Source organism: Idiotropiscis lumnitzeri, chromosome 19 (assembly GCF_059441095.1).
Source record: "Idiotropiscis lumnitzeri isolate Australia: NSW breed Sydney's pygmy pipehorse chromosome 19, RoL_Ilum_1.0, whole genome shotgun sequence".
NCBI classification, from domain to species: Eukaryota; Metazoa; Chordata; class Actinopteri; order Syngnathiformes; family Syngnathidae; genus Idiotropiscis; species Idiotropiscis lumnitzeri.
In genome coordinates this window covers 11,305,808-11,322,613 of record NC_142409.1, presented here as the reverse complement: position 1 = coordinate 11,322,613, position 16,806 = coordinate 11,305,808, and the positions used below count along the sequence as shown (strand labels likewise).

The window sequence follows — 16,806 nt, the reverse complement described above, 5'->3', positions numbered from 1 at the left end:
GCGTCGTCCAATCACGAATCGCGCGCTCTCCCTTTAAAAGCAGGCTCCGCCTCCAAGGCGACGTCAACGCAAGATGGCGGCCGTCCGTGAAAGTGACGCGTACCTGGGTTTCGACTTCAGCACTCAGCAGGTAAGAAATAGGCAAGCCAAAAAAAACGCGTATGACGTCATATAACTTTAGATACTTAAAAAACTAAACTTTCAGGAGCTTCAGAATGACGTCATCTGTCTGTCAACTTGTTTGTATAGTTAAAGGTTGTCGCCATCGATCACAACCTGAATGTCATCCATCAGAGCCAAGTGCACTTTGACTCTGAACTGCCAGAGTTCAGGTACATGAGCCAGACTGCATTCGTTGTCACGCACTAACCAAAATGTTTTCTGAAATAGAAATGCCATTTTAGGGGGGGGGCTGCGTAATGTACAATGCACTCCCTTAGTAGACTTGCTTGCGTGCGTCAATTTAGCAACTTATTTGCGCACGAAGCCACTTTCTGCGTTTTGTAAAGTGAGTTTCTAGTCGATGCATATGTTTAGCTAGTTTACAATCATGTATGTCAAGTTAAATTGTACTTAACATCCTTTGGGGTGTGAATCATTTTGGGGTGCAGGACGGAAGGGGGCGTCCACGTGGGTGCGGACGGTCTAACGGTGACATCGCCGGTCCTGATGTGGGTCAAGGTACGAGTGCCCCTCGACGGTCTTGTGACCCGCCCTCATCCGCGTGCGCTCATTAATACCCGAGTGGTCTTCACTTCAGGCTCTGGACCTCCTTCTGGACCACATGCAAGAAGCGGGCTTTGACTTTTCCAGGGTGCGAGCGCTGTCGGGCAGCGGTCAGGTGACCTTGTGACCTTTCCTTCTTACTGGCTGTCCATGAAAGTGCATGATGGGCAATGTCATGCTCTCATGCTCTCAGCAACATGGCAGTGTGTACTGGAAAAATGGCGCCGCGACAACCCTCCGGAAGCTGGACCACCAGCATAGCCTCAGTCATCAGCTCAAGGTGCGTTTTTTTCCTTTATTGCAGTAAAAGTAGCTAAACTTTTCTCTTTGCTGTTCCTTATCAGTTTCATCTGCAAATTTCATACTTGCAGTTTTGTAGTCTGCAGAATATGATTCTCTTTTGAGAGCATTTGTGGCCTGTCGTTCTCAGTTGTCTTGTATTGCTGCCTAGTTCTAGAGCGCCCTCTTGTGGCTGTCTGTGAAATTCCCCATCAGTTGAACGTGGACGTGGTCCATCTCTTTAATGTACTTGACGCAATGTTGTGTTGCAGGACAGCTTCTCGGTGCACGACAGCCCAGTGTGGATGGACTCGAGCAGCGGGCTGCAGTGTGAGCACCTGCAGGAGGCAGCAGGGGGCGCTGTCAAGCTGGCAGCTATCACGGGTTCCAGGGCCTATGAGGTGGCACTCACACGCTCGCACATGCTCGCAAAATCGCATGGTGACATGTTTGTGTTTGCACAGCGCTTCACAGGAAGTCAGATTGCCAAAATGCGTGCCGAACGACCACGGGAGTTCCAGGACACTGAGGTCAGCTGCTGACCTTTTAGCCCAGCCTCCGCCTCTGATGTGGCCTGGCTGACCTTGGTGTGACCTCTATTTCAGAGGATCTCATTGGTCAGCAGCTTTGCGGCGTCGCTGTTCCTCGGTGGGTACGCCGCCATCGACTACAGCGACGGTAGGCGGCCAAACTTCATCACTCCAGCAATGACTTCTGAAATTATCTATTTTTTTTTTTTTTTGCTATGAGGCTCCTCTCTGGGTAAAACACAATAAATTAAGTTTGGCAAAAAAAACAATCATCTTCACAAACCAACAAGAATTAATGGATAAAATTGATCGATCGCGTCCCGAACCTGAACCATTCTAATCATGTAGTCCTCTGCTGACCGATGATGTCATCACGTTCATCCTTGAAGGTTCCGGAATGAACCTTCTGGACATCCGCAGCAAAAAGTGGAACGAGACCTTGATGGAGGCCGTGTGTCCCGGTCTTGACAACCTGCTGGGAACACCGCTGCCCTCAGCGTCCGTGCTGGTGAGACTTCGGTCCAAGCAACCCCCACCCCGCCCCCCCAATCCTGCCTGGCACAAGGCCCGCTTGTGACTTTTAACCCGGTGTGTCCGTCAGGGTGCCGTGTCATCGTATTGGGTTCGTAGGTTCGGCTTTTCAGATGCGTGCGCGGTGGTCGCCTTCACCGGTGACAACCCAGGTGATGACGCCTTGCCCGTCATCAAGTCATTGCCCCGCCCACAATGAGTGCCATGATAATGATGGTGAACGCTCTTTCTCTTTTTCTCAGCGTCGTTGGCCGGGATGAGACTCCAGCAGGGAGACATGGCTGTAAGTGTGTGTGTGTGGGTGTGCGTGTGCATGTGTGCGAGTGTAGAACCACGGGGTGGGCGGTCAAATTCATTTAGCCCAATGTGAGCTCACCTGGGCCCAACCAACATTTTTAAGGCCTAATAAGCTCCAAGAAACGCAAATGAAGTAAACTCTTCTGAAAGAGGGTGTATTTGACGGCCCCCGTATAGACACGAGTGTCACTTTGTGTGCGTGTGTGTTGCAGGTGAGTCTGGGCACCAGCGACACGGTGTTCATGTGGCTCCAGAACGCCTGTCCGGCTCTGGAAGGTCACGTGTTCATCAATCCCGTCGACTGGCGACAGTTTATGGCCTTGTTGTGGTGAGGTTTTGTCTCAGTGCGTTTTGCGTGTTGGTAACATGACCACCACAAACTCGGCGTGCTCCTCAGCTTCAAGAACGGCTCTTTGACCCGAGAGCGACTGAGGAACCGCTGCGCTGATGCATCATGGGAACGTTTCTCTGCTGCATTGAGACAAACGCCTCTTGGAAACAACGGATACATCGGTACACTTTTGCGACTTTCCTGTGCTCCTTTCCTTCCTTCCTTCTTTTGACTTCTTTGTTGCAGGCTTTTATTTTGACGTGATGGAGATCACGCCTCCTGCTGTAGGAGTTCATCTCTTCGATGCCGAGGACAATGAGGTGGGCCAGGCTTTGTGTGCGTGTCCGCTAGCGTGAGTGAGTGCGAGAAAGTACTTGTGATCTCCTGCAGGTGTCATCAGTGAGCGCTGAGGTGGAGGTGCGGGCCCTGGTGGAGGGTCAGTTCCTTTCGCGACGGCTCCACGCCGAGCGTCTGGGTTACTCCATCAGTAAGAACATGCACACTTCCTAAGAAACACACACATATGTGCGCACACACACACATCCCCTTACAATGACAAAACAAATTCCTTCAGTTCCAGGAAGTCGAATTTTGGCAACAGGTGGAGCCTCGTGTAACAAAGACATCCTCCAGGTGAGTGTGAACGCTAACACGCCAACGTCATGCCTTTGTCACGCCGATGTCTTCTGGAATGTGTGCGCGTGTGTGTATGTGTCAGGTTTTGTGTGACGTGTTTAACGCGGCCGTTTACACCATGGACGTGTCCAACTCGGCTTGCCTCGGCTCTGCCTACAGAGCTCTGCATGGTAAGCTGGTGCTAGCTTGCTAATGCTAGCATGCTAAAGCTAGACTTTTGTCCAGCACTCTTGCTGATTGGTCGACTGACGTCCTCACAGGTGTGCTCGACCAATCAGGCGTGTCCTTCTTTGACGTGTTGAAGAAAGCGCCTGAAGCGCGACTTGCCGTCACACCGAGGCCTCATGCGCACCAGGTACACGCACACACACATACACGCGCACACATTTATTATTTCTCACGTGTACGCGTGTGTGTCAGGTGTACACCGAGATGCTGCAGCGGTACGGCCGCCTAGAGGAGAAAATCCTGCAGGAGCTCCGCCCCTAAACGGCTCACACGAATGTGATTGGCCAACACGAGCCTCAACTCAAGTTGAAGTTCGATGATGCTGCGTGTGCGTGCGTGCGTGCGTGTGTCATGATCAAGGCACAGTGTGAAAGGGTGATTCCTCATTTTTGCACAGATCATTAAAGACAACAATCGTCATGTAGTAGTGCCTCAAAAATGAAGGAATTCAATTCCTAAAAATGTGACTAAATATTTTTACTATCCACTAACATTCTCCACAATGAGTGATTTGTGCAGACAACAAGCGAGGATTGTCGACGCGTTCACATGCTACAATAAAATGTCACGACGTCACGGTGGTGACATCACACTTACGGTTAGCTTGTAGTACTTTGTCATTAGCGTTGCCAAATTGCTAACCATTTGAGGACATAATTTACTGTTGGTGTGTGTGCGTGTGTGTGACTATCGAGCAACTGAGCCGCTACGCTATCAGATAGTCCATTTAAGAATTAAGAAACAGCTGCCGTGCAAACAACTGGTTTGCTAACATTCTTGGTTGGTTGGCCCGACATCTGTCAATCACAGCCTGACCCGCCTTAAATGATGATGTCACAACTCCTCCTCCTCCTCCTCCTCGTCATCCCTCCCTTCTTCCAGCGCCTCCTCCTTGCTTTCTGTCTCCTCCACAGTCTCATGCTCATTCTCCGTCTCCTCCTGCTGGAAGTCAGTGTCTCCAAAGACAGTCTGGTCCTGCTGCTGACTGTGGTCAAGGTCCTGGTCCTGGTCTTGGGCATTGTCATGGTCATCCTGCTGGTCCTTGTCATGATCCTGGTCCTGGTCTTGTACCTTGTCATGACTCTGGTCCCACATGTGTTCCTTGTCACGGTCCTGTTCCTGGTCAGTGTTCAGGTCCAGGCTTTGGACAAGATCCAGGTCATGTTTATGTTCCTGGTACTGGTTATGTTCCTTGTCTTGATCCTGGTCATGGTCCTGGTGTTCTTGTTCTGTGTTCTGGTCCTGACTATTGTCATGGTCCTTGTCCTGGTTCTGGTTCTGATCCTGGTCATGAAGTTCCTGGTCAATGCTCTGCTCCGGACTCTGGTCCTGACCATGTTCCTGTTCCTGGTTCTGGCTGTAGTTTGGGTCAATGTCCTGGTTGTGTTTATGGTCCTGGTCCAATGTGGAGTCCGACGAAGTGTGAGCGTGAGAAGAGTGGTCACTCCTGAGCACACCTGAAAACCACAAACAAAAGTGAACACGGTGACAGCCACACTTGGACTTGCGCGTGCGTACCGGCAGGAGTCAAAACGAGCGCCTGAAGGATGTCCGACAACGACACGATGCCCACGATCCGAGACTCTTCATCCACCGCCACCAGCCTGTGAACCTGCACGCACACGATGTCAAGCTGGGACCGACCTCGCTCGGCTTCTCGTCTGGGCCGCCGGCGTCACCTCGGCTTTGACGATGCGGTCCACGATGGTCTCCAGCGTCTCCATCTTGTTGCACTTCAGGACGCCCTCGAAGTACTGCGAGCGGTGTCGCAGCGCCTGCGTGACCGTCACATCCAGGTCGTTGTACGTCTTCTCCGCCGCCAGGTTCTGAGGGACAAACCCCACAGCTAACACCTGGTCCCGGGACCGGTCAGCGGCAATCGTTTGGCGGCGTTACTCACGATTACATCAAACTTGGAGTAGATGTCCACCACTTGGCCTGAGTGCGCACAAAGTTTGGGTTAATGGACTGTTTGGGAAACTTTCCAGAAGAACTTTTACTTGATTTGAGTTTCAGTACCTTGAGCACAAACATGGTGTGTGCAAAAAAAACAAAATGTGGCTGGCTTGCAGGCGGTGGTTACCATGGTGATTAACGACGGGCAGGGCAGAGACGCGGCGGTGCGTGAAGACGGACAGGGCGGTGATAAGGGGCGTGTCCGGGTGGATGAAGGCGACGTCAGCGTAGGTGCCGACGCCCACTTCCTCCAGCGTCTTCTTCATGAAGCCGGGCATGGGCATCTCGCACAGCTGGCAGGCACACCCCCACACACACAGCTTACTACGAGCGCAGCAGCGCCCCCTGCGGGTGGGCGGCCGGCAGTGATCACTCACAAAGAGCTGCAGGAACTTGAGGATGCGTTTGTGCGTCAGGATGTAAAGTGCGTTGCCGCTCAGCGGGTCGACGACAGGAAGACGGTGGATCTTGTTGCGGATCAGTGAGTGCACCGCCTCGAAGATGCTGACGGCGCGAGACGGAAAACAGCGTCAGCTTCCTGTTTCCCGCTTGCCCAGTCATGTGACCCACGCACGCACACACGCACGATACCTGGCGTCTGGCGAGATGTGGACCAGAGGCTTGAAGGTCTCCTGCAGATAAAGCTCTGCCAACAAACAAAAGAGACTCAGCCGGCGTCAAGGCACTACGTTACAAACTCGAGATTATTTTGAATTCATCTTGCACAATATACGTTAGTTTCCAAAAAGTGCTAAGCAGCCCTTTCACTTGATCTCGCGAGAAATTGGAGATAATAGAAGAGAACCTCTCCACGTCTCAATCTTGTGTTCCTCCAGCTCGTAAATCTGAACCTGAAAAAAAAAAAAAAAAGTTTTCTAACTCAGCAGCCAAAATCTTGCGCATGCACGCACACTTTTTCGCAACGTGCGTTACCATGGGTGACTTGTAGTATCTGGTCAAGATGTTGATGAAGTCCGTGATAGTCAACATTCCTGAAACAGACAAGAACCAAAAGAACCTTTTGGGGGCTCCAAGATGGGTGTGCGCTCGCACGCGTGCGAATGTGCGAGAATTACCAACAAAACTTTGCTTTTTGGTTTCCCACAGAGGAGCAGCCCGGACTCCGTTTGCGACAAGAGCAAAGAATGCTTTCTTCACCTGCAACCCAAACACAGACGCAGCTGTAGGTCATGTGACTGCCACGTCATTCATCGGTCGGTCACGTGTCAGTGACGTGCGAGCAACCTGCAGCGTGGTGTCAAAGACAACCAGTTTGGAGCTGGTGGGTATGATGTCGTAACACTTGTGCGACTTCATGAAGCGCGTATAGATGTCCCTCTCGAAGTCCACACACGCTACCCACACAGACAATTTTGACGTCAGCGCCATCCAAATGTTTTTGCGAGAGATGTAACAGGACGTGTCCTACCGTCCTCGTCCACGAGGCGCGGCTGCTGCGACTCTCCTGCGACGTCTGCCGCCTGCTGAACACACACAACACCAACATCAGCAATGACGGTAGCGTGACTTCTAACATGCGTGTGCTTAACACTACAACGTGCCGGGCGAGATCATCACATGTGGCGAAAGACGCCATCCGATTTCATCTTCTGCAGATGATTTGACCTCATCTATCCATCTATCAGTTCCAGCGGAATAATTCACTTGATGGCAGAGGCGACTCGTTTTCGTTTTGGGGTGCCTTGGCTCAATGAAGTTTTCGAAAGTTGGATGAGAAACGTCCAAAAGTGATTACTGCCACACCACAAAGAAAAAGGTCACCATCACGTTAAAATGTCTGCAAATTTTATTGCGCAGAAAGGTGTCACCTTAGGATGTGACACTGAAGCTTTTTTTTTCTGAGGTGGCAGGAATACAATTGCGTACAACACTCTCAATCGTTTAGCGAGTATCGACCATCGACTGAATACGTCACACATCATCACGTGACTAAATGCCATCATCTCGAGTGACATCGGCTTTTGTGTCCACGTGCACGATGTGAACTTTAACCTTCAACCAATCGATTAAGGTGGCTCATGTAAATGCAATACACGCATTTGCACGTGATCAATGACGACATCGTGCTGTCCTAGTCAACATGACGACACCGTAGATGGCGTGACGTCATCGGACACCAACCTGGCCGTCGTCGTTCATCCCGCCCGTTTGTAGTCGACGTTGGCGATGTGTAAGCAAGAAAGAAGACGACGACAGCGACAACAAAGAAAAACGTCAGGTCGCCATCGTCCTGTTTTCCCGCGAAACGTTCGCGTTTCGTCGGGAAAAAAAAATCCAGACGCGATGTCAGGTGCAAGCTCAGACACCACACACGCGACATCCGGTTGGCCTTTTCACAATAAAAGCGTATCGAAGGCCTGCTTCCGCCGCTTGTTCAAAGTTCAAAGTGGAAAGGCCTCAACTTGTCATTGCCCACAATTATGATGCCGTCTTCCAAATATATCCATCCATTATCTGTTCCGCTTCTCCTCAGGAGGGTTGCGGGCATGCTGGAGCCGATCCCAGCCGTCCTCAGGCAGTTTAGAGTGTTCAGTCCATACAGGAGAAGGCCGGAGCTAGGAATCGAACTCTGAAGCCATTGTTCTAACCCGCCGTTCACCGTGCTGACCGTTTCCAAATATAGCGACAACAAAAAACATGTGATCAGCTTTATAGGGTTACACTTTACACATTTGAATGTGTTGTGAAATCATACGTACAAAAACATTTTTGGTGTGTACAAAACTGTCCACATGGAAGCACAAACCTGATTTCTACGCTTGCGTCTTCTCTCTGCTACGCGTACGCTATGTTGATTCACGTTGCGATATAAGCTTGATAATTGTGCCATACATTTTTTACCCAATCAGAAGTTGGACAGTTGGCCTAATTCTGATTGGCTGTTCACTGTGCAATCGTAACTAAGAATTGGGGAGAAACCATCAGAAGGTAGCAATGCGGCACTATAAGAAGAATCGCAGAGATATAGGCTAGAAAAAAATTGTTATTGTATTTCTTCCAACTCCGTTCTTTCTAAAAGTGATGTCATAATGTCAGCTTTTACACCTGGCCGCCAACAGGAAGAGGCGGGGCCAAAGGTGTCTGGCGACAGGATGCAGATGATGACGAGCACGAGCGCTGTCCGGCGTCCGGAGGCGACGAGAAGGATCGCAGACGTCTGGGCTCACTGGCGTACGTCTCCAGGCGAAATGCGCCCACCTGCCCTGGGCTGGGGGGGCGTTGGAGAGGAGGTAGAGGAGGAGGCGAAGGGGGGGCGCACGACAAGCTGAGGGCTGGACGACACCGCGACCGGGACCAGGGCCAATGAAACGGATGGAAAAAGAAGAAATGACAACGAGCACACGCGCACACAGGTTGAACCCCACCTCTGATTTTGCTCCTTTTGTTGCGCGAGAAAAGTTTGCCGCCCATGGGGGAAGATGACGTTTGCTGGTTGGAATCCCTTGAGGCCAACCTGAACATCCCACTGAAGCTCAGCCTGCCACACGCACACACTCACACACTCACGGTGAGTCACGCAGCATTCCTGGTGTGACACCTCGTGTCAAGTGTGTTTACCTTCGTGTGGTGGGCGGGGACGCTGCAGTACTTTTGCCCGAGGTGGGCGTGGCCATGGAGGCGCCGCTGTCGGCTCGCGGGAAGAAGTTCCTGCCGACGTTTGTTTCCACCTGCGGGAGGAGACGCGCACCACAAGGTCACCGCGAGGTCACCGCACTGTGTGGCCACCGGGGACGCCGTCCCGCTCTTTACCCTCCTCGCCTTGTCCTTCTCTCCTCCGGCCGGCTCGTCCGTGGAAGACATTCCAAACACGTCGACGTCCTGCGGCATCGTCAACGTCATCAACATCCAAAACAGGTTCAAGTGGGGGTGTGTGTGTGTTGTGTTCAAGTGCAGAACTTTTTTGGGCACAAAAACGAAGGAATCTATAGTGCAAAAAAAAACACAAAAAAAAAACATGAAGCTGAGCCACTGGCTTTGTTTGAAATGTGGCGGGCTGCTCATCAATTGTGACCGAGAGAGACGAAGAGTACAACATGAGAACGCGCTGAGTCCATCGGTACGGCGGGAGAGACAAACTCGATTTCGAACGGGGATGGACGGATGAATGAATGAGATCGAACTAATGAAATGGAAGAATTCATACATTTGAATAAAAATGGCTCAAGCTTAAGTGGCTTTCCTGCTGGACTTGAACCATCAACCTGACGAGCGGCCGCCATCTTTATGGAATTTCTCAAAAAGATCCACCCGCCTACGATTCAAATGTGACGCCCAAAAGAGTCGAGTAGCCTGGAGCGTGTGATGCCGACGTGAGCGAGTGATGTTACCTCCTTCAAGGCCGTCCGTCCCTCGTCTATCCTCGGCTCACTCTGAGTTGTTGCTTTTTGGGCTTGCTTTGTCCCACGACGGCCAATCGGCAGCCAGGACGCAATTGAACGCACTCGTGTGCTCGTGCGTGTGTGTGTGTGCGCGTGTGTGTGTGTGTGCGTGTGCGTAAAAGCATACATCATCAGTAAGGTCACAGAGGGCGCCTGTCATTCCTCAAGGTTGTTGGAGGGTCACGCCCTGCGAGGAAGACAAACTGGCTGACAAGACAAACAAAACAGTGGCAACAAGATGGACGCTTGTTGATGCTGGACGGTTGACTCAGGTGTCACTTTTGGCTTTTTCTCACGCCGTCAGCAAACTATCCTCACCACAGCTTGAACATTTGATGATGTCATGCTTTTGAAGACCACGCCCGTCTACATCATGTTGTCATGTCATCATGATATCTCCTGTAAATCATCTGGATCATGGTCCAAATTTTTGGAAGCATTTCCACTTTGTAACGAGTCAAGGTGACGTCATTATTTGACAAAAAAAACAACACTTCTGTCTTGTATCTTCAGATGGAGCCTACGTGTGTCGGTGCGTGCGTGCGTGTTGATTTGCGAAGCGCACGCACGCTATATTTAAAGATAACTTAAATACATCTTTAAATACGCAACAGAAGTGATTATTTTTACAGCATGTTGGCGGGAGTTTCCGCTTCAAAATAAAATCTTTTAAAAAAAAAGACAAACAAAAAGGACATGGTCAGCTTGAGCAAGAATAATTTTCATAGCCACCAGGGGACGCGCATGAGCCGTCACACTCGAGGAATCGATTTCCGGAGAAACACCACGACGAAGAAGAAACGGACATGCGGAAGTGTGCTGCTTGGTCTCGCCGTCTCGTTGCTTTGTTGCGCTTCTTGAACAATTTGGTATTAATTTTGAAAACAAACAGCTTTTCTTTCCTTCCGCTGTCAGACTGCTCGACGCAGGTAACAACGCCCTGTTTGTCATGATGTTTTTGTTGTTATTTTTCGTGTTTTGCCTGTTCTGTTAGCTTGGAGCTAATAGTTTCTTGCAGCAAAAAGTTAGAAAGTCAACTTTTTGCCCAGCCGATCACTTGCACCAAATTATTCAGTTTGGTGTCATTATTATTCAGCTAACGCTCAACATTTTCAATACTCAACAGACGAGACTTAATTTCCACTTAGACCTGCGTACAAATGTTTGCTTGATGCCACGCGCATTCATTCATTCATTCTTAAGCATTAAGTCAATCCCTGCTCATTTTTTAATTGCATGAAGGCTTCACAATATATTGAAAAAAAATCACTATCGCAAAAATGGCCTATGCAATATGCAGATTGCAAGAACATGTTCAGATTGCTTATTTTGCTCCATAATAAATACTACTTTTATTAGATGACAATAATCATTTCTTTGGGTGCATGTTAAATATCGCAATAATATCGATATAGTAAACATCCATATTGCATGTTTTTACAATATTGTGCTGCCCTAATTTGTTTACTGCCCGAAATACTTAAAAAGCAGCACAAAGTGCTTGTTGGAAAAGCTTATAGAAAGACCTCAAATCCTTGGACCAAAGCTGTTGAAATGTAAAAAGATGTTGTTTTTTTTTTTTAAAGCAATTGAATGTAACATACACGACTGACACCACCTTCATATAGTGACAATTACCTTTAAACTCCAGAGAACCAAAGTTTTTCATCAAGTTTCCACAGCCCAAACAACCGTAACTGCAATCCCATTCTGAGTTTGTGTCATGGTGTCTCACGTTGAGGAGTGCGATGGCGTCGGCGCCCCCCGGGGTTGGAGACGAGCTGCGTGTCCTGGTGAGGAGGTGCCAGGAGGCGGCCTGTCAGTGGGAGGCACCCCCAGGCGGCACCCGCGAGGTCGGCTGTCAGAGCGATGTCGCCCAGCGTCGAGACGTCGGCGTTCAGGCGGACCTGTTGAGTCGCCGACTGTGCTGGAGACGAGCGGGTGGGCGGAGCTTCACTCACATGACTTGACCCTGTTTGAAGGTTAAAGGGAAACTCCAGGCAGAAAAATTGTCTAATCACGGTAATCTAATGAATATTACGTTTGCATCCATCTCAGCGATGTCACGCCATTCGCTGTCGACTTGAATTGAAGTTCACGTGCCTTCGGGTGCGCATTGCCAACGCCATCTGCTGAAGTCGTCGTTCACTAACGCGATATTCATCACTATTTTGTTCTCACGGGTGTGGGCACATATAACAGATTTTTGCCTTGTGCTCCCCTTTAAGAGATTACCCGCTGACTTCCTCGCACCTTTGTCCGATGTCGGCGAGTATGTCCTCTGACTTCCGATCCTTCCACTCTGGTAGGTTTGTCCGCCATACCCGTTAGGCGTTTGGCGCTGAAACCCAATAGTCAAAATGGTGACGCCGAGCTACCGCAGAGCAGAAGCAACGCGGTCCGAAACGGCACCAAAACCAAGAAGGCGTCCCTCGCCAACGCCGCCGTCGTCGCCTCTCCCTCGCTGCCGCTGTCTAGCACGCGGCCGCAGCGGATGAGGCGACCTCCCAGGTGGCGCCAAGACCTGCAGACGCCGCCGTCACGCCAATCCTCGTCCGGGGCGGCAGCGCAGGGCGACACTGTGCGGACGTTGCCTACAGAAGGTGAGAAGGCGGTTCTTTTTCTTTCCGTCTTTGAAAGTCTCGAGTTGTAGCGTGTCAAAGATCTCTACGTGTGTGCTGTGATGCGTCAGCAGGTGAGGCGACGGCGGTGGAAGTCAAGTCAGAGGTAGAGAACATCGTGTGCGACGTGTGTGGTCAGGTCATGAAGAACAAGTCCAGCTTGGCCCGCCACTCCTTCATCCACACCGGCCAGAAACCCTTCGCGTGCCACCTGTGCGACCTTCGCTTCAACCGCCGCGACAACCTTCACCATCACCTCAACCGCTTGCACCCGGGGGGCGTGGCCCGGCGTGAGAAGCGGCGCCCTGTCCAGACGTGGCTCTGCGACGTGTGCGGGAAAACCTTCCGTTGCAGGTCAGCGCTCAAGACGCACGAGGTCATCCACCTGGGGGTCAAACCCCACCGATGCGACCTTTGCCCCAAGGCCTACATGCGCACCAATGACCTCCAGCATCACAAGCTCACCGTGCACCAGGACGGCGGCGGGGTGCGCCGCCGCTCGGGCTCCTTATTGTGTCACTTCTGCGGCAAAGAGCTCAAGTTCCGCTCTCAACTGGCGGCTCACCTGCAGACGCACACGGACGAGCGGCCGCATCTCTGCGATGTCTGCGGCCGCAAGTTCTGCCGCCGCTCCCAGCTGGAGCGCCACAAGGTCCTCGTCCACGTCGGCGGCGCTGCCGCCGTCGAGGGCGAGGACGGCACGCTGCCGTGCGGCGTGTGCGGCAAGCGCTTGAAGTCGGAGGCGCTGCTCGCCGCCCACTCGCGCGTTCACTCGGGCGACAAGCCCTTCCGCTGCACGCTGTGCCTGCGCCGCTTCGCGCGCCCGGCTTGCCTCAAGCGGCACCACGCACGCGCTCACCTGAAGGAGGCCGGCGGGCCGGCACCGCGCTCCGCCGGCCCGCGTGCCGCCAAGGCCTTCCCGTGCACCACCTGCGGCAAAGTGTTCAAGTTCCGCTCGCTGCTGCTCAACCACGCGGCCGTGCACAGCGACGAGCGGCCGCACGCCTGCGACTTCTGCCCGCGGCGCTTCCGCCGCCTCAGCCACCTGAAGCGGCACCGGCGCGTGGTCCACCGTGATGGCGCGCGCCCGGCGCAGAACTACGTCTGCCACATCTGCGGCAAGGACAAAAAGTGTCGCTCGCAGCTTGCGCGTCACGTCATCATCCACACGGGCGAGCGACCTTTCGCCTGCGACCTTTGCGCCGCACGCTTCAATCGCCAAGGCAACCTGCAGCAGCACAGGAAGCGCGTGCACGGCATCCACAAGGCGCCGGAAGACGCCGACCCGCCGCTCCTCTTCCAAGACCTTGACGAGGACACGGACTTCAGACGGGAAGAGTTGGTGGGCGTGCCCGCCGACTGACCCCGTTGGCTTCCCGTCGGGCCTCGGTCGCAACTGCTTTTTTCTCTCGTATGCTGACGGCTCGATGCCGCAGCCTCAGCCTTTTCCTGGCGGGCTTCTTCCGCCGTGGACGTGGACGCCAACCAGCTGCAGGCTACATGAAGACAAGCTCGTGTTCGCGATGGTTTCGCCTTCGGAAGTTTCATGTTTCGCATGAAGTGCGACGTGTCACAAGATGGTTGCTTTCATGTTGCGGCGCGGAACATTTCAAGTGAAAAATGTCGAGTTGTTCCTCGTACTTCAGGCCGTATGCAGGTGCGAGTGCGCTTGAATTTTTTGGATCATGTTCATTTTCTTTGGGACTTTTTAACTACGTCATGGCATCGAGTGTCACTTATTTGTTTTGCCAATAGTCCTGCAGGCTCGCAAATGAAGCGATCATTTTTCCCGGAAGACCAAGTGAACATTTTGCAAGTGAGCCAAACGCAAAAAATGATGACGAGAAAACCACCTTGCTAGAAACAAGTCACGCACTTTGAAGTTGAATTGTTGTAGTTGCGACATGTCAAGATTTACACCCGAAAGCGGAAGCATAGCGTGCGCTGTCAGCTTAGCGATCCAATAAATGATGTCAAGCCAGAATTGAGACTCCGCCCTCATCACTGGCCGCGGCCCATTCGTCACGGCTCCACGACATCACGTTTGGGCGTCTTGGAGATCCAAAGGTTGGCCTGCCTCGCCGCCGAGCTGTGGGAGGAGCCACACGGGTGAGGTCACCACGTTTGGCCCGCACGCTGTCTCCACCAAATTGCTCACCTTGAGCTGAGCACGTGGCAGCAGCAGGTGGCGGCGGCCGCCAAGATGAGCAGCAGGAGCGGGAGGGTGGGAAGGAGGACGTAGAGCGCCAACGGGCCTGCGCGCGCACAAAATGCAAAAAGTCATTAAAATGATGAAACAGATATTGCTGGTTGCCATGGAAACCGTCCGTATTTTAACATGTTTACCGGAAGCTTCCGTCAAGGTGACGTGACCCGCCTCCTGTGTGGTCTCTGCATGCATACAAAAAAACACGATGATTGCCTTGAGATACAAGTTCCACTTATTCCCTGAACATACTCTTATATCAAAATACTGCCAGCTCCAATTAGACTTCAACCTTAAAATAAAGTGTCGGCCAAGTTGTTTGAAATGAGCAAAATAGGCGCATTACTATATGACACCAAAGGGCCTTTTTGTGCTATTATATCTTTCCTGTCTGGATCCTGCAGCCAATCGGCGGCGGCATGTGCTGCCTAGAATACTAGTTGGATTCCTTGTCAGAAGATCAATTGTATGTGAGTGCCCTTCTGTTGTCTGTCTTCTTGCTTTGCTGCACCGTTTGTGTTCAAAAGGGGTGATTATGAGCCATTGTCATCTTGTTAGTTAGCCTTAAGCTAGTGGACTGAAAGGGCAAGCTCTGGGTTTTTTCCAGTCCAATTCGGGAGCAGGTCCATGATGACAATGAGGAATGTTTGGGGGTGCGCTGAGGTGCATTTTTCTGGCTGACCCGTGTCCCGCCCGGCAGCCGTGGTGCCTGCGTCTTCGTCCGGGTGGCGCTCTGCCAAAGAGACACAAAAAAAAAGTCAGAAAGGAGCCACCCTGAAGAAGGAGAAGATGAGACAAGATCGAGATGGAGCAACCAGGTTGGTATTTGCAGATGAAATTATGTTTCATGGTGCAGCGGTCGTCGTTCCATTGATAGAGGTAAGCTCCGCCCACTCCCGGAAGCGCACCCGGCTGATGATACATCACCACGCACGATTCGGCACCGCACGACGGCTCGTCTGAGTACCACTTTCTGTGGACAAGAGGCACTTGGTGTTAGCGAACTAGACAACGCGCGCGCGGACGCACGGCGGCTGCACCTGAACGATGCAGCGCTGCCGTCGGTCCAGCGGTAGCGTTGCGGACAGGAAGTCGCGCCATCGGAAGGGTTGCGCTCGTCTTCGTTTGTGCGCGTTAAACCGATCCAGAAATCCCCATCTGATATGCCGGAACCCAAACGCAACTCCTGAACGACAAACATTAAGATGAAGACGACGGAGACAGTAGTCCTCGATGGTGATGATGATGATGACCACAATGAAGATGGCAAAGATGCTGGTGATGAAGATGTGATGGTAAAGATGAACACGGCGATGAAGCGCAGACGCATCTAACGTCAAAAGCGTCAGAATGACGGCGTGACCTCCAGCAGCGTCTGGATGTGTTTCTGTTCTTGCGCCGTGCGTATGCTGACGAGCTGTCCGCCGTCCACGCGGCAGGCGAGCTCTGCCTCTCTGAAGTCGACACGGCTGGACACGTGGTGGAAGTAGGCCATCTTGTAGCACGCGCGCCAGGCCCCGCCCACACAGACCCTTTGACCTGAGGGCACACGAGCGCTTGATTGGCAGCTGACAAGATTGATGTTCCAGCGATTGGCATTATCACTGTGAGGTAATTGCAGCAAAATGACCTGACTCTACATGGACTTCTTTAAAAAAAAATAACGCATTCCTAAAGATGGTCGTATTTTTTTATTTTATTTTTTTTTATGAATGCCTTGCTTTACATGGTCGTATTTTTTTTGGGGGGGTTGGGGTGAAGCCTTACAATACATAGTCGTATTTTTTTTAAATAAAAGCCTTTACTACACATGGTCGTCTTTTTTTTAAATAAAAGCATAGCGTAGTCGTTTAAAAAAAAACTTGAAACAGTATGAACACAGTCTGTCATTGTGTCACGCTTCATGATGCCTCATGGACCTATCACAAATGGTAAGGCATAACCTCACGCGCGCGGACACACACAGACACACGCACGCACACACCGACAGAGTATTTACACACTTTCTGTGATTAGCAGCAGTGTCATCACGTGCTGCTGCTCAACATACTCAACACTTTCTTTA

General features: G+C 51.7%; 4 protein-coding genes and 1 long non-coding RNA gene across 7 annotated transcripts in view; 3 read left to right on the top strand and 2 right to left on the bottom strand.

Moving 5' to 3' along the window:
• The first annotated feature begins 5 nt into the window (after positions 1 to 5).
• xylb (xylulokinase homolog (H. influenzae)) lies at positions 6 to 4,154 on the top strand. The gene is made up of 19 exons (XM_088282965.1): positions 6 to 130; positions 250 to 332; positions 612 to 681; positions 761 to 841; positions 920 to 1,006; positions 1,278 to 1,406; positions 1,470 to 1,535; positions 1,611 to 1,683; positions 1,925 to 2,043; positions 2,137 to 2,218; positions 2,309 to 2,349; positions 2,576 to 2,691; positions 2,761 to 2,876; positions 2,941 to 3,014; positions 3,085 to 3,181; positions 3,269 to 3,327; positions 3,413 to 3,500; positions 3,591 to 3,685; positions 3,751 to 4,154. Exons 1-19 carry the CDS (start codon positions 74 to 76, stop codon positions 3,817 to 3,819), a joined length of 1,602 nt encoding a protein of 533 aa, XP_088139091.1. The 5' UTR covers positions 6 to 73; the 3' UTR covers positions 3,820 to 4,154.
• On the bottom strand, positions 4,021 to 9,854 carry LOC148318548 (5'-AMP-activated protein kinase subunit gamma-1-like). 3 transcript variants are annotated; one of them, XM_088282964.1, is made up of 16 exons: positions 9,286 to 9,854; positions 9,094 to 9,203; positions 8,901 to 9,013; positions 8,581 to 8,807; positions 6,944 to 6,995; positions 6,760 to 6,869; positions 6,591 to 6,672; positions 6,448 to 6,506; positions 6,320 to 6,365; positions 6,106 to 6,160; positions 5,892 to 6,018; positions 5,642 to 5,807; positions 5,459 to 5,496; positions 5,238 to 5,384; positions 5,077 to 5,170; positions 4,021 to 5,015 (listed from the first exon to the last, which is right to left on the bottom strand). In XM_088282964.1, the coding sequence occupies exons 1-16, from the start codon at positions 9,679 to 9,681 to the stop codon at positions 4,393 to 4,395; spliced, it is 2,445 nt and encodes an 814-aa protein (XP_088139090.1). In that variant the 5' UTR covers positions 9,682 to 9,854; the 3' UTR covers positions 4,021 to 4,392. The 3 variants fall into 3 exon arrangements, with proteins under 3 accessions (XP_088139090.1, XP_088139088.1, XP_088139089.1); XM_088282962.1 differs by lacking the exons at positions 8,581 to 8,807; positions 8,901 to 9,013; positions 9,094 to 9,203; positions 9,286 to 9,854 and adding an exon at positions 7,657 to 7,765 and having other exon boundaries at positions 6,944 to 6,998; XM_088282963.1 differs by lacking the exons at positions 8,581 to 8,807; positions 8,901 to 9,013; positions 9,094 to 9,203; positions 9,286 to 9,854 and adding an exon at positions 7,657 to 7,765.
• Positions 8,880 to 9,267, top strand: LOC148318549 (uncharacterized). Its single transcript, XR_015839905.1, has 2 exons — positions 8,880 to 9,043; positions 9,122 to 9,267. It is a non-coding gene; the product is annotated as an uncharacterized LOC148318549 (long non-coding RNA).
• Positions 9,855 to 10,019: 165 nt separating the features above from the next.
• LOC148318547 (zinc finger Y-chromosomal protein 1-like) lies at positions 10,020 to 14,519 on the top strand. The gene is made up of 4 exons (XM_088282958.1): positions 10,020 to 10,843; positions 11,656 to 11,855; positions 12,224 to 12,517; positions 12,610 to 14,519. The coding sequence occupies exons 2-4, from the start codon at positions 11,663 to 11,665 to the stop codon at positions 13,896 to 13,898; spliced, it is 1,776 nt and encodes a 591-aa protein (XP_088139084.1). The 5' UTR covers positions 10,020 to 10,843; positions 11,656 to 11,662; the 3' UTR covers positions 13,899 to 14,519.
• chodl (chondrolectin) overlaps positions 14,416 to 16,806 on the bottom strand; it is a 2,696-nt gene continuing 305 nt past the window's right edge. The window contains exons 2-8 of the mRNA XM_088282959.1: positions 16,105 to 16,280; positions 15,782 to 15,927; positions 15,557 to 15,714; positions 15,424 to 15,474; positions 14,882 to 14,926; positions 14,694 to 14,790; positions 14,416 to 14,624 (exon numbers count right to left, since the gene is read on the bottom strand). Coding sequence (XP_088139085.1) covers positions 14,558 to 14,624; positions 14,694 to 14,790; positions 14,882 to 14,926; positions 15,424 to 15,474; positions 15,557 to 15,714; positions 15,782 to 15,927; positions 16,105 to 16,280 — 740 coding nt within the window. The 3' untranslated portion in view covers positions 14,416 to 14,557. The remainder of the gene's footprint in view (positions 14,625 to 14,693; positions 14,791 to 14,881; positions 14,927 to 15,423; positions 15,475 to 15,556; positions 15,715 to 15,781; positions 15,928 to 16,104; positions 16,281 to 16,806) is intronic.